Source organism: Notolabrus celidotus, chromosome 15 (assembly GCF_009762535.1).
Source record: "Notolabrus celidotus isolate fNotCel1 chromosome 15, fNotCel1.pri, whole genome shotgun sequence".
NCBI lineage: Eukaryota > Metazoa > Chordata > Actinopteri > Labriformes > Labridae > Notolabrus > Notolabrus celidotus.
This window is the reverse complement of record NC_048286.1, coordinates 24,109,308-24,122,918: the sequence shown is the minus strand read 5'-3', so window position 1 is coordinate 24,122,918 and position 13,611 is coordinate 24,109,308. Positions and strand designations below refer to the sequence as shown.

At 39.2% G+C, this 13,611-nt stretch overlaps 2 protein-coding genes across 4 annotated transcripts; one reads left to right on the top strand and one right to left on the bottom strand.

Annotated features, from left to right (window-relative positions):
* Positions 1-43: 43 nt before the first annotated feature.
* On the bottom strand, positions 44-7,699 carry LOC117826538 (sentrin-specific protease 5-like). Of its 2 annotated transcripts, XM_034702659.1 has the most exons (11): positions 7,489-7,699; positions 5,094-5,160; positions 4,007-4,982; positions 3,805-3,910; positions 3,472-3,619; positions 2,338-2,385; positions 1,923-2,000; positions 1,619-1,756; positions 955-1,038; positions 789-839; positions 44-695 (listed from the first exon to the last, which is right to left on the bottom strand). In XM_034702659.1, the coding sequence occupies exons 3-11, from the start codon at positions 4,836-4,838 to the stop codon at positions 579-581; spliced, it is 1,602 nt and encodes a 533-aa protein (XP_034558550.1). In that variant the 5' UTR covers positions 4,839-4,982; positions 5,094-5,160; positions 7,489-7,699; the 3' UTR covers positions 44-578. The 2 variants fall into 2 exon arrangements, with proteins under 2 accessions (XP_034558550.1, XP_034558549.1); XM_034702658.1 differs by having other exon boundaries at positions 4,007-5,160.
* Positions 7,150-13,265, top strand: ahsg2 (alpha-2-HS-glycoprotein 2). 2 transcript variants are annotated; one of them, XM_034702661.1, is made up of 7 exons: positions 7,150-7,322; positions 11,391-11,501; positions 11,585-11,666; positions 11,763-11,917; positions 12,017-12,112; positions 12,284-12,355; positions 12,468-13,265. In XM_034702661.1, the coding sequence occupies exons 1-7, from the start codon at positions 7,251-7,253 to the stop codon at positions 13,011-13,013; spliced, it is 1,134 nt and encodes a 377-aa protein (XP_034558552.1). In that variant the 5' UTR covers positions 7,150-7,250; the 3' UTR covers positions 13,014-13,265. The 2 variants fall into 2 exon arrangements, with proteins under 2 accessions (XP_034558552.1, XP_034558551.1); XM_034702660.1 differs by lacking the exon at positions 7,150-7,322 and adding an exon at positions 10,373-10,875.
* The last annotated feature ends 346 nt before the right edge of the window (positions 13,266-13,611 follow it).

The following is a 13,611-nucleotide window of genomic DNA, read 5'->3' as shown; positions in this document are numbered from 1 at the left end:
ATGTACAAATGAAAGTTAAATAAAATTTTCAAACCACCAAGTGTGTGCTTTTATCTCAAAACTTTATCTCAAACTGTACATACAGATTTCTACTGCACAGCAAACTTGATAACTAAAAAAAAAAAAAGTCCATTTCAAAGAACTCGCCTTTCTACAAAGATCACACTGTCAATCATCCAATAGACTTTTTATAAATGATACACAAGTTATCTTTACATGTGCGAACAAGGTGAACAGAAAATAGAAACCCTTCAACACAGATGAGTTTATATCAGTTTATAAGACAGCCAGGAGGTCCATTCACTGAGACTGTTGGTGCACCGTAGATGTGAACTCCGGTCAACATAGCTGTTTTAATATTGTTCGTATGAATACAGTTATCATACAAAGATTATGATTTAGAATAAATAGAGCACCTGATAGAAGACTGACATGCTCCTAATGAGGTCCTTCATATGCACCCAAAGTGCATTACGCATCACCTTAAAGATGCTTGTGCCAGGTACAGGTTTCCTTTCTGGATTAGAGCAGCACATATCATCACTAGTCCATACAAACACACATCTTTAAGTTACTCGTCAGCCTTGTTCATGCAGTTTACATTCACAGAGCTCTTTGTAGATCCTTTTGCGAATCTTTGGTATGTCCTTCTGTGAAAACTGCAGAGGTTTGGCCAGGGCAAGACATCGAGAATACTGTAAAGGACAAAAAAAAGAAAAGTTAAAATGTACAAACAAGCAGTTAAAATCAATAATTGACGTGATATATTTAAAAAAGCATGTTGGTACCTCTAAGACAAAAACTCCACAGTCATTCTCGTTGGTCTGTTGCGGAACTTTCTGAAAAGGACAGCAGGGGGAGTCAAGAGACTGTCAGTCAGTGTGTCAAGGGGCTTTATGCGACTTGTTATTGCAGTCCATCATAACAGGTCATTGTAACATCTGTAGAAAGTACCTCATCAAAAGATACCGCCCAGCCATTTTCATAATCGGTTTGTTTCTTCTCCTTTGCTTCGGTCATCAAGTATTTCAGGATGTTCTGATTCAAGCAAAGCATAAAAATAAACATTGTTTTAATGAGTCACATATGATATAGAAGTCCCTTTGACACATGCACTGCTGAAAATGTCTTGTTATTGCCAGTAGTGGAGGGCAGCATATATGAAGAAGCACCCTGAAGACTTTTTCCCCTGGTCAAAACAAGTCAACACAATGTTGGGGTGAGCTGATGTGCAAACCCATTAGGTAATAGCCTGGAACACTTTCTACAGTTGTGGATAAGCTAATGACGTTGTTCATGTTGAGCAGAGTTTCTTTACGGTGTCTCAGAAGTCATTATGTTGTTTCCCACGGTTGTATTTACGTTGCAGGCAACATCCTTGGACATGTTGTTATTCTAACACAGAAACACAGTCAGGGGAGACTCCTCCTCCTTCAACATGTGAACACCTGAAAACACACACCCTAACAGTACTTTGAGTTGTGAGAGCCAACTCAGAACATCTCCCAACTCAGGCTGCGAATGTCCTGAAATTATCTAAACATCAGGAGTTTATATGTAAGAGGTTTCTCAGGATGTGTGTAAAATGCCGGAGTGACATTCATTTTTCAGTTTTTACCCTTGCGATCTTCTGAAGTGCGTTCCCTTTCGAGTCATAGATACAGATCTTCTTTCTGACCATGTCAGCTGTCACCAGACACCAGTGTACTTCCAGGTGGACAGGCACCAAAAGCAAACTCTTGGAAAACAAGTCCACCTGTGTAAGAAAGGAGAGTTTAAAGCCCCAAACACTGTTCTGACTTCGATTAGTGTCATTATTAGTTCATATATTCATCTTTTAATCTGCACATGAAAATAACAATCTATAGTACAAACACTTATAGTGATACAAGTGATCACAAATCATCAGTCATAAACCTGACCTGCTTTGTCCATCTCTTTACACCATCATATCCCTTCATCATGAGCTGCCTGTGAAAGAAGCTATTGAGGAAATGGACCTAAGAAAGAAGAAAATAAGAATCAGAATCACTTTTCGGTCATCACAGTTGCTCCTTTAGACAAAGTAAGAATATCAGAATATTAATAGGAAGGACGAATAAAATAAGATAGAAATACTACTAAAAACAACAAGTACAAGTACAGAAGTGCAAAATACTCGGAATAAGCCACGTACAAAAGGCCTGGGAATAAAGTTATGTATACAAAGACATTGAAGAGGTGAATGACACACTTTTGAAAAGAACTATTACAATTTGATGTGTTTTTATTCTTCAGATCATGACGAACAACTTGGCTAAACTCTGAAAAATAACCTGAGCCTAACAGCATTTATACCTTGTGATGGCCAGATTCCATAATCAGTTCTCCATACATGTTCATTACCTTAAGGAAAAAAATATACATACAAGATCAATTCAGCATGACCAGCAAGGTTATTTTTTCACACTCAAGAATCTTAAAGCTAGGGTTGGTAGTCTCGGAAAACTAGCATGAATTTGAATGTAGAATTTCCTCAGGACTCTGTCTAACCCCTTCCCCTTGGAGCTCCTCCAAAACGATGCTCCTGCTTGCATGCGTGAGCGCCGCTTACTTGCGACCATATGATCGTGACTGATTCAAAACCGGTCCTCAGCAAAACATTACCATGGTGAAAGTTAAAAACATAAACAAACATGGCTATTGTTAGTACTCACAACTTTCATGCTAGCATTATCCAGTTGTACTGGTGACACGATATCAGGAGAAAAGTTATAATGCATATATAATACTGTAACAACTCTACTGTTTGTTAAACGTGTTCAGTGTAGATGTTCTTAATTCCTACAGTGTTGACAGTCAGTGAAGGCATCAGAGGTGTAGAGTGTGCAAGCCGGAGAGAGGAGAGACAAGAGGAGAAGTTTTTCATTCATTTAAACATTGATTGTTGCTTTGTTGGTTGGCGTGATCACGGCCGACAGTGACCGGTTATTAAAGATCAATGTGTTCACGAATCTGTAGGACTTACTAAATGTCAATTGTTAATTCTATGGCTTGTCAGAGCCCCCGTGGTAAGAGCTTTTTAGACTCTGATCCAGACTACAGTGCGCAAAGCACCTCATCGGGTCAGAGGGGACAGGCCCAAGGTCCAGCGAGAGGGGCAGTCAGTAGAGGCAGGGGAAGCAGAGGCAGGGAACGAGGACTTGGAGTGCACGCCCGGGAAATGTACACCCAAGGCGGGCAGAACGGCAGGACAGGATTTGATTTGTTTAAAATTTTGGACCCCAAAAACGGTGATTGGTTGGTGTTTTCCCAGGTTTACTCTGGGTGTAGATAGCAGCTTTTTTTCGCTCTTTTTTAGGAACACATTATGTATTGATTGCCATCGGGACATAAAGATAATTTTAACCAGTATAACAAAAAGTGGATCTAAATCTGATTACCAACCCCAGCTTTAAAGTAATGTTATTTGTGAGCAAGGCGGTAGATAACCTGGTCGTTGAGCCAGTTCTGATCTGCTAGTGTAGACAAGTCATCCAGGGTCAGAGAGTGTTTCTTGTAGACCACCCGGAAGAAGGGAGCAGGTTCCTGAACCAAAGCATATCTATATCTCGCCACCTCCGAGGATATGAAATCTTTTCTGCAGAGGTAGAAAAACACAATATTTCGGATTGGTCCAGATCAAAACAGTACACACACTAAACTAAAACCTCAACCTTTATAATCATTACCCAGCAAGACCACTAAAAGGTTGCTGCTTTTAGTCATGAGGTCTTCATCATACAGAGTGAATAGCATCTTTCATATTGGTTTAGACAGATTTACCTGCCATTGAAATCAACGTTACATCTCCTCTTCACATGTCTCAACACGTCGGTCTTCTGCAGTGGTATGAAACTTCCATACGTGCTGTAGAAGTCGTCCAGAAATCCTAACAAAACATGGAAACAGTGTCAACTCAAGCAGCCCTGAAAAACAGAAAACTAAGAGACAAAAATTAGGGAAAAAACTTAGAAAGAAAATCTACCGTGGATGTCTTCAGTCAGAACTTTAAGGCAGACATCATCTTGAGAGGACAATGTTTTTCTTGAGGTGGTATTCTCGTCTGCTTTGTTGTTTGTAGTCTGATCCTGACATGGAGTGAGAGGAGTCAACTGTCCTGATGGGCTGTCAATCTCAGGTCTCTGAGCTGATAGCACAGTCCTTGATTCTTTTACATTTGTACATGTACTTCTGTCTGAAGTCAGAAGAGGTTTGACAGTGTGACACTCTTCTACAGGGTCGCCCATTTCAATCAGCTGCACCAAAGTGTCTTCTTTTTGAGGAGGCACATTTTCAACGACATTACCTAAAGCAACATTTGTGTCCTTGAGGAGGTTCTGCGAGGAGCATGAGAAAGTTGATTTCTCTGTTGGACTAATAGATTCGCTCTGGCTGAGCAGGGAATTCTGCCGCCTGAGTGACTCTTCTGACTCTCCATTACTGCTCACAAGAGTTGAGGTTCCAACATCTGAATTGTTCAAATGTGGCGTGTGAAATGCTGGAGCTTTGATTTTGTTTTTTTGTGATTGTGTGGTTACACTGAGGCCGGAGCCAGAGCTGGGGCTGCTCGCACAAGCGTGTTTCCTTGTTCTATAGATCCCAAAATTGCATTTATCTTTCCGCCTCCTCCACATCCAAAGCTGTAATTTACAATACAAGCGTCTCTTAGTTCGCCTGGAGAGGTGAGAAACTCCCTTGATGGAAGACATGAATCTCCTCTTCTTCTTGAGACATCTTGCTCTGCTCCGGTCGCTATTTGTTCGATGCATGTTGGAGCCTTTGATTGGAGTGAAGGATGAAGGGTCACATAGGAGCATGGGTTTGTGGTTATTCTCTCAGCTGCTGAAAGTGCAGGTCTAAATCAGACAGCTGATTTGCACTCCTATTGAATCTGGATTTTAGTTTGACTTCTGTAGACAAGGTGATAGGAGCCTCACTTCTCAGGTCATGGTCCTCTTTCTCTGTAAATCACAGCTGGCAGATCAGTAGTTGCACGCTGAGTGCAGAGTACCAGTGTTTGATGCTGATCAAGCTGTAGATTTAACAGCACAGGACAGGATTTTATAGCTTACTCAGCAGTTTTTTCTTTGTTTCCATCTCTGGGGGTTCCTTTAGTAAAGTATTGAACAGTCCAAACACCTGCAGCAGAACAGAATGGATGAGTTATTGAATGCATGGTTCACGTTTTAATCTGAAAGTTAAAAAAGTGACAAATAATTTGCCAAACAAATGAATTAGTACTTCTTATTAATTACAGTTCAAACACATACAACGTCTGTCTGAGCATTTCTGTCGTTTACAAGACCGTGGTGGAGTGTTGTTTAACACTCTACAGATCCTGGAAAACTGTACTCATGTTTGATTTTGGTATACAATCTGAGAGCACCGCAGACCACTGATTCCTTTAAAAGAAACTCAAGACATTTCTTTTCCGGGGGGCATTTCCTTGTTTTACCTGACCTCCCCTGCTGCTTTCATCTGCACTGTTGTACTGTTTTTAAATAGCAGGGTGTTTCAGTTTTCATTTTTTAATTTGTTTTTAACCCTGTTTTTACCTTTGCTGCCTTTATGATGTGTCTAGTAGCACTTTGAACAAACTGGTGAAGAAGGCCAGCTCAGTCCTGGACCCTGTGGAGGTGGTGACTGACAGGAGAATTATGGCCAATCTGTCGTCTTTGATGAACATTTCTTTTCTATATATATTCTTGATGAAATTTTTGATCCAATATGGCTGCGTGCATGAATGCTGCGGCTGGTTGCTCCGTCTTTAGGTGCATTGTAACAATGCACCTACTGAGGACTGCACCTTTCACTTCCGTTAGACAGTAAACTGTGTTAGTGTAGTTCTGTGTGTCTCAGTGGTTTAGGCATACACGGGTGAATGTAGAGCAAACACAGAGCACATTTCGCTCAGATCAGATCAGTTCATGTAGAGGTGGTGATGATGGCTATAATTCTCCACATGAGCACCCATGGCCATATCTTCAGTCCGTGTAAGTGGTTTATGAAATGAAGAATGATGAGTATCCTCTGAAATATTCTCCCTGTTTCCAGCTCTGAACAAACAAACAAAAATTCACTATCCAACCTGAGAACACATGCCGAGCTACGTAACATTTGTTTCATTCCAGTTGAACATTTCAAACTAAGTTGTCTGTGCTTGGAGTAACTTAGTTTCTGTTTTTATTCCATGGTATACCTTTTAGATAGTTCAAGTAATGGCTTCTAAATAAACATGATGTATCAGAATGTACTCCTATGTAGACTTGACTGCACTTATGGATTTTTGAGATATTTTAAGAAGTACTTTGAATACTTAGGTAATTTTAAAAGCAAGTACTTCAGTACTTTAACTCGTTTTACCTCTATTAATTTACAAATCCCTCACTGGTAAAACCCTGCTATATCTACGGTCACTAATCAAACTTCACAGCACAAACCGTAACCTGCGCTCAAGTAGCCTTATCGAACTCATCGCACCCAAAGCCCGGACCTCCTTTGGTCGCACCTCCTTCCAGTTTTCCGCTGCAAATGACTGGAATCCCCTGCAACAATCCCTAAAGCTGACCTCTCTCATTCCACTCGCCACTTTCAAAAACTTAATACACCCCATAACTCAACATCACTGCACTTGCTTTTAAATTGCTTTTTAGTTGTTCACTGCTGTCATATTTTTGTATTGTATTGTTCTGTCCTCTCTGTTTTTTGTTTTGTCTTTTATTTATTGTCATGCCACCTGTGTTGCCTTCTCACCCAGGTCATTATTGCAAATGAGAATTGGTTCTCAATTAACTCACCTGGTTAAATAAAGGTTTAAAAAATAAGTAAAAAAACTCAAGTAGTAATCTGAAAGAGAAACTTTCACTTCTACTGGAGTAATATTTGGCATGCAGTATCTATACTTTGACTAAAGTAATGAAGCTGTGTACTTTTTCCACCACTTCTTGGGACCCTGTTATCACAGTGTTTAGTTATAAATATAACACCAACAGGACCCATGTTGGGCAAAGATAAGCACCTTTATTCTTGGTACTTTTCTGTCCATATCTTGGATATCATGGATTTAGAATATTTTCTTTAGCTGGAATTAATTCGAAACTGAGGATTTTTGTTTTGCTGAATTGTTCCTTTAACTCAATACCTCATTAACCAACCGAATCATGCAGTTGTAGGAACATAATACGGTTCTCCCTCGTGTTGGAGTAAAAGTTCACCACTGTCGGACGTGGATGCCTCATGTTTTCACATCCTGTCTTTGCAGTTCAAAGCCCATACTATCAGTGAGCATGTGTCCCACAAAGGTGAGTTAGTCTGATTGTAATATAGATCACATATAGCTTACAGTTTTGCTATTCTTTCATGCTATCTTGTTGGCACGTGTTGAGCAGTAAAGAGCTTTGCAAAGAAAAGCAACCACAGCGTGTTTGCAAACAACATGGGTAACAAATGGTGAGCAGATAGCCTTACCGTTTCTGTGTCGTTGTCTCATTGAAACACCGTAGAGGAATTAATTATAGATTGACAAATGTCAAACTATTCTGTTCTCGTCCTCCAGCTCATGTAGAGGATTTCATTTATTGGTTTTAGTCACGATATCGTGCTCGTTTGATACTCTCAGCCTGCAGCGCATTGAGCATCATGTACACAATCAAATGCACGTTAAGAGACGCATGTGGATTGCGTCACTGATGTGCAGACCAATCAGAGTGAACCAGGAAATACTTGTTGATTTCGGACAAATTCAACGCCTGTATTTTCAATGTTGGATTGTTCCCCCGTTTAGGGTGGAGCGTAATGGCAATATTTAGTTATAAGTATTAATTGGGTGTAATTATTTAGCATAGATAATGTTTAGATTTACAATACAATACAATACAATACAATACAATACAATACAATATATCTTTATTGTCATTGTACATTGTACAACAAATTTGAAGTGCAACCCATTTATCAGTGCAAAAAGATGCACGAAAAGAACAGCAGTAAAATAATAAATAAAAACATTAAAAAAAAAAGACAAACATAAATTCTAAATAAAAACAAAGAGACACATAACAGCATTAAACAGTAAGACATTCAAGTGATCAGAAGATTGCACAGTGCCATTTTATATTTGCATTATTTAGCATTATGTGCAATTTTTGCTTTTGGATATAAACTGTTTTCCAGCCTGTTTGTCCTTGTTTTCTTCAGCAGTTCAAACAGGTGATGTTAAAAAGTATACCACATCAGTCCAGTTCTTAGATCTCTACACTAGCTTCCTGTCTGTCAGAGAATAGACTTTAAAATCATGCTGATGGTTTATAAAGCACTGAATGGTTTAGGCCCAAAATATATTGCTGATCTGCTGCTACTTTATGAACCACCTCGACCTCTGAGGTCATCAGGTACTGGTCTGCTTTCAGTCCCTAGAGTGAGAACGAAACATGGTAAAGCAACGTTTAATCATTATGCACCATATATCTGGAACACACTCCCTGAAAGCTGTAGGTCCGCTCCAACTCTCACCTCTTTTAAATCAAAGATTAAGACCTTTTTATTTGCCACTGCCTTCCTGTCTTAGCTCATTTTAACTCACTTTAAATTAAAATTTTAATGTCATTTTTAATATATTTCTAATTTTCCTTTTCTTTTCTGTTTTATTAAATTTGTCATTTTAATCATGTTCTTTTATGCTTGTCTGAATGTTTCCAATGTTGTTAATGTTTTAATGTAAAGCAAATTGAGTTGCCCTAGTGTATGAAATACAAATAAAGCTGCCTTGCCTTGCCTTGCCTTGATGTTCCGGATGTGTTTGGTCCCTGAGGATGGTTTTTGCTTTCTTGAGGCACCGTGACCTGTAATATATATACACCTCAATTTAAAAAAAAAAGGCTGTCTTTTTTTCCAGTTACCAAAACTATGGAAGCCCTACGCTTATCTCTAAATTTTATCCAAACTGCTCCTTTAATCCGGGATAACAAGTAATATCTGGTTGTTTTCTCATATCTTGACTTTTTTTTCTGACCTCGAGATAACAAGTGCTATATTTGGTGATGGTATGCAGTGAGAGTGAAAAGGATGGACGTCCAGGATTCAGATTTTTTCAGTTGGAGATAAGAAATAAAAAATAAGTCCAGGCCAGCCACAAAACAAATGAAAGTGAAAAAAAATATTTACAAAGGTATTTCAAAGAAAAAAATAAAACATTTATTTAAAAGGAAACACTTGCTCTCACCACAGCCTTTAGAGGCACAAAACAGACCAGCCAGTTTGTTGTTTCCCTGCACCGCCCCCGGATTTTTCATCCAATCAAGTAGAAGCTTTGCAATCATTGCCACCCTGACTCAGGTGGACTCATTGATACAAGAGCAGAGGAGTTGTGCACCTTCCTCTTCACCTCAGTATATTTAGTTTATCCAAGCATTTATATATCAAGAGAGATAGTAGACTCAATGACAACAATGCTGGTTTTTCTGTGATTACAAGTTCATTTCTGGTGTTTTCTTTGTTTTCATGTAGTAGCCTACAGTATGTCATCATTTTTGAATAAAACACATAACAGATAACCACAACAGGTTAATTTCCATCTCACTATCTCAAGATAATAAAACTTGTTACACAGGAAAACTGAGTTAATAAAACCTTTGATGCATGCCCACTCAGGGCTTCAAACAAAAAGGAATCTAGTCAGTTTGAAAGCTGACCAGCAACACTCAAAACGTAATGCAGCTGTATAACAGAATTAATAAGTGTCATTTCCTGATCTTTTGCTGGTAGATGTGACTTAGAAATGAGAAAATAGAGGAAATTTGTTAAGACTATTTTCTTATGATATAGATTGTTATTGTCATTTCAAAATGTCTGCACAATGAAACAGCAAGTAACTAATTAATGTGGGGAAACCTTTGTTGACATCCCAACATCCTTTTCAATGACTCTCCATACATTTACTACAAGTCATCTGGAAAACATGGAAACATTATCCTGATAATTACTGGAAAGAAGAATACACTGAAAAATGAAAAATGAAATAAAACATAGATACCTTTGAGGATCAGAGGACAGTATATTTTAGTGACATCTCCCCAGCTTGCTGTTGACCTGGAGCAACATTAGTGTATTGTGCAGACTGTCTAACAATAAGTAAATATGTGAGCAGCTGTGGTGACTGTCCCAGACCTTAAACTATGCCCCCCCTGTTGGTAAACATCCTCTTTCCAAAAAGTGTTCATTGAGCAAGTCAGTGAATCTTTGCTAACAGAGGGGCCCTGCTCACCTTGACATGTGGAGAGGGACAGCTTTTAAACAATGTTTTTACACAAAGCTTGACACATTTAGTAAAGTGTGTGGTTCAAAATACTTTTGTTCCAGTCGATAAAAATCACAAATGGTGGACATGTTTCAACATGAGTCACTACAGTGAACCACCAGTGATTTCATCCAGAAAGTTCTCCCCTTGTCGGCCTTTGTCAGCATACATTTGCTTTGGCAGCAATCCTAAAACAGAGAACGACCTGTGTGTGACGCAGGAGTAGGGACGATCATAGTATTTGACTTGGCTCTTTTCCTGTTTGTGGTACAAGTTATATACACCTCATTCTGCTGAAGCTCTTCTTCTTTTCAATACCTTTATGTGCGCTGATACTTCTTGCATGTGCATTTATCACAGACATGAATCTCCTGCACATAACTGTGGTTCTGGTTTTGCTGGTGGGTGTGTGGGCTCAGATCAATGTAATGCAACCTGAGTGCGATTCCCCTGAGGCAGAGGAGGCTGCTCTGGTGGCTCAGGATTATATCAACGCCCAGCACACTCATGGCTACAAGTATGCTCTTAACAGGATCGAGGATATCAAAATCTATAACACAGTAAGTCAGCAGGTCTGGAGTTTATGCATTTCAAGGAATAGGCATATGTGGTGACAGTTAACCCTTTTCATTCCTTGTTGTTCAGTTTGGAACCAAAGACATGGGATGCAAAACATAAGAAAATAATAATCATGTTTTTTTTTTATTGGCCACAAACATGACCACATAATTTGAAGAATGAAACTGTAAAATGTGATGTAATTGTTGTTGTTTGAATAAACATTGAAAAGACAACAATCAGCCATGCTTGAAAGTGTAGTGAAATTCCAGGGAAAGCGGGAATATAGTGCCTGCACAGCAAGTTAGAATAAAGATATGAAGTAGTTCATTTTAAGGGGGATTGATTAGCTTCTTTTCCTTGTTTTAGATTGTACACTTTCCATTCTTTTATTTACGTTATTTATGGGAACCTCCAAAGTATACTGAAATATATTCTCAAACAATCTGTGTTTGGCGCCCACAAAAGTTGTAGGAATAAAAAATACTTAATAATCTTAAGTTCTACCTCTCCGTAGCCCATGGGAGACGACACATATGTCCTGGAAGTTGACCTGCTGGAGACAGACTGTCATGTACTGGATCCTACACCTCTTGCCAACTGTACAGTCAGACCCAAAGTGCTGACGGTAAGATATTAAAATATATAGGCCTGTTTAACCAACCTAAGAGGCTGTTAAGATACTTGGACTGTGTCTCTGTGTTCCTTTAGGCAGTAGAAGGAGACTGTGATGTGGTGCTGAAGAGGGTTGGTGGAGTTCTGACTGTCACAGCATTCAAATGTCAAACAGAAGGTAAAACTTTCTCATTATACACCTATTAAAAATAAGACATTTTCATACTTTCATTCATGAAAAATGTGCATGTGTTTTTTTTTTCATGACATATAGAATCAACAGAGGACATGTGTCTGGGCTGTCCGACCCTCCTTCTCCTAAATAACACTGCAGCACTGGACTTTGTCCATGCCTCTCTGGTTACTGTTAACAATTTCACTGTAAATGAGACTTACACTCTTCTAGAGGTTGGGCGAATGACGTCACAGGTGGGTTTTGAGCATTGTTCAATTATCTGAGAGATTTTATGCACAAGCACATTATAACTTGTGTGTGTGAACATCTATACATTTCAATCATTGTTCCAGGTCCTGCTCGGTGGGCCGATCTATTCAGCAGAGTATGTTATAGTTGAGGCTAGTTGCGTCAATGATACCTGCGTACCCTTGAATGATGCCATGGCTGTAAGTACACTTAGTATAGCTAAACGGTATTAAGCATTAAGTGGTACTTATTTTTTAAATAATTCATTATAAACATTATGCCCAGTATACACAAAATGAAGAGGTTTTTGAAATAATAAATCTGGACTGTCAAGCTCCCTTTAAAACAGATTTTTTTTTCTTCTCAACCAGGCACGTGGTATTTGTTTTGCGAAGGGTCTGACCACTGACCACGCAGTAGACTGCAGGATGTTTGCTACTCTGGTAAAATGATCTGTCAAAAACCCAGAATGTTACTTTAAAAATAAATCATGGACTTTAACACATTTAAAAGATGATTATTTCTAACTATGTGTTAATTTATTAACCTTTCTAGATGCCTGATGCACATGCTAACTTCACAGCAACTGCAGCTCCCCCTGTGCCACCAGTGGTCCATGTACATACAGGCAGCCTGTCACCCAAGCACAGTCTAAGATTCCACAAACTGACAACTATCCACAACCCTGAGATGAACAGCTTTTTGTCTGCAGAATCAGCAGAGTCAGCTGAAGTTGTACCTGTGGTCCCTGCAGTGGTTAATGTAGATGCAGTAGCAGCTACTGATCCAACCACAGCTGCTGCTGATCCTGCTGACGCTGATCCTGCTGCTGCTGATCCTGCTTCGGCCGATCCTACTGCTGCTGATCCTGCTCCGGCCGATCCTACTGCTGCTGATCCTGCTCCAGCTACTGCTGCTCCTATTCCAGATGCTGCTGATCTTGTTCCAGCTGATGACAGTACATCTGCCTCAGATGCTTTCAGGAGTAAGGAGCTCCCCCTTGTTTTTAAGAGAGATATCACTGCTGCATCTGCCCATGCATCTCAAACTGATCACATTGTTCTCGTGCCAGTGTGCCCGGGAAGGGTCAGATTCTTTTAAGTTGTCATGTCCTATAGACTCTCTATTACTGCTTCCTTCAGCTACACTGTTACAGTACAGGTGTAACTTGTGACTTAAACTGATACATTGGCATGTTCTGTGAAAGGAAGATGTAACACTAGTAAGATTTCAAACAACCTGTTATTTAAAATTGCATCACGTATGAGCAATATGCATTGCAAAACAAATGCTTAGGTTTTTGAAAAAAGTATTGTAAAGACGAGCATTTTGGTGCTGTTGAATAAATCATAAGATCAAGCTTTGTTCTTTGGGTAATCATTCTTCCTATAAATGTTCTGCAAAACCTCTATTTAAGTTTATCTACCAATTGTCACTGAGGGATAAAGTTACCAACAGCTTTTAAAGAATGATAAGGGCAAACTGATAACCATCTACACATAATCCCCAGAACAGAAAGGCATTTACTCATTCATGACACATATTTCAGAGTAATTGCGAAACAGTGCTTATTGCCAATTGTGCTGGCTCATACTCAAGGACATTCCCGTGAACCCATTGACATTTCCACTAATATATCTCCAATGCACTGAAAAAAAATCATATAAAATTCTGAAACAGTCCTTGACAACACACTATA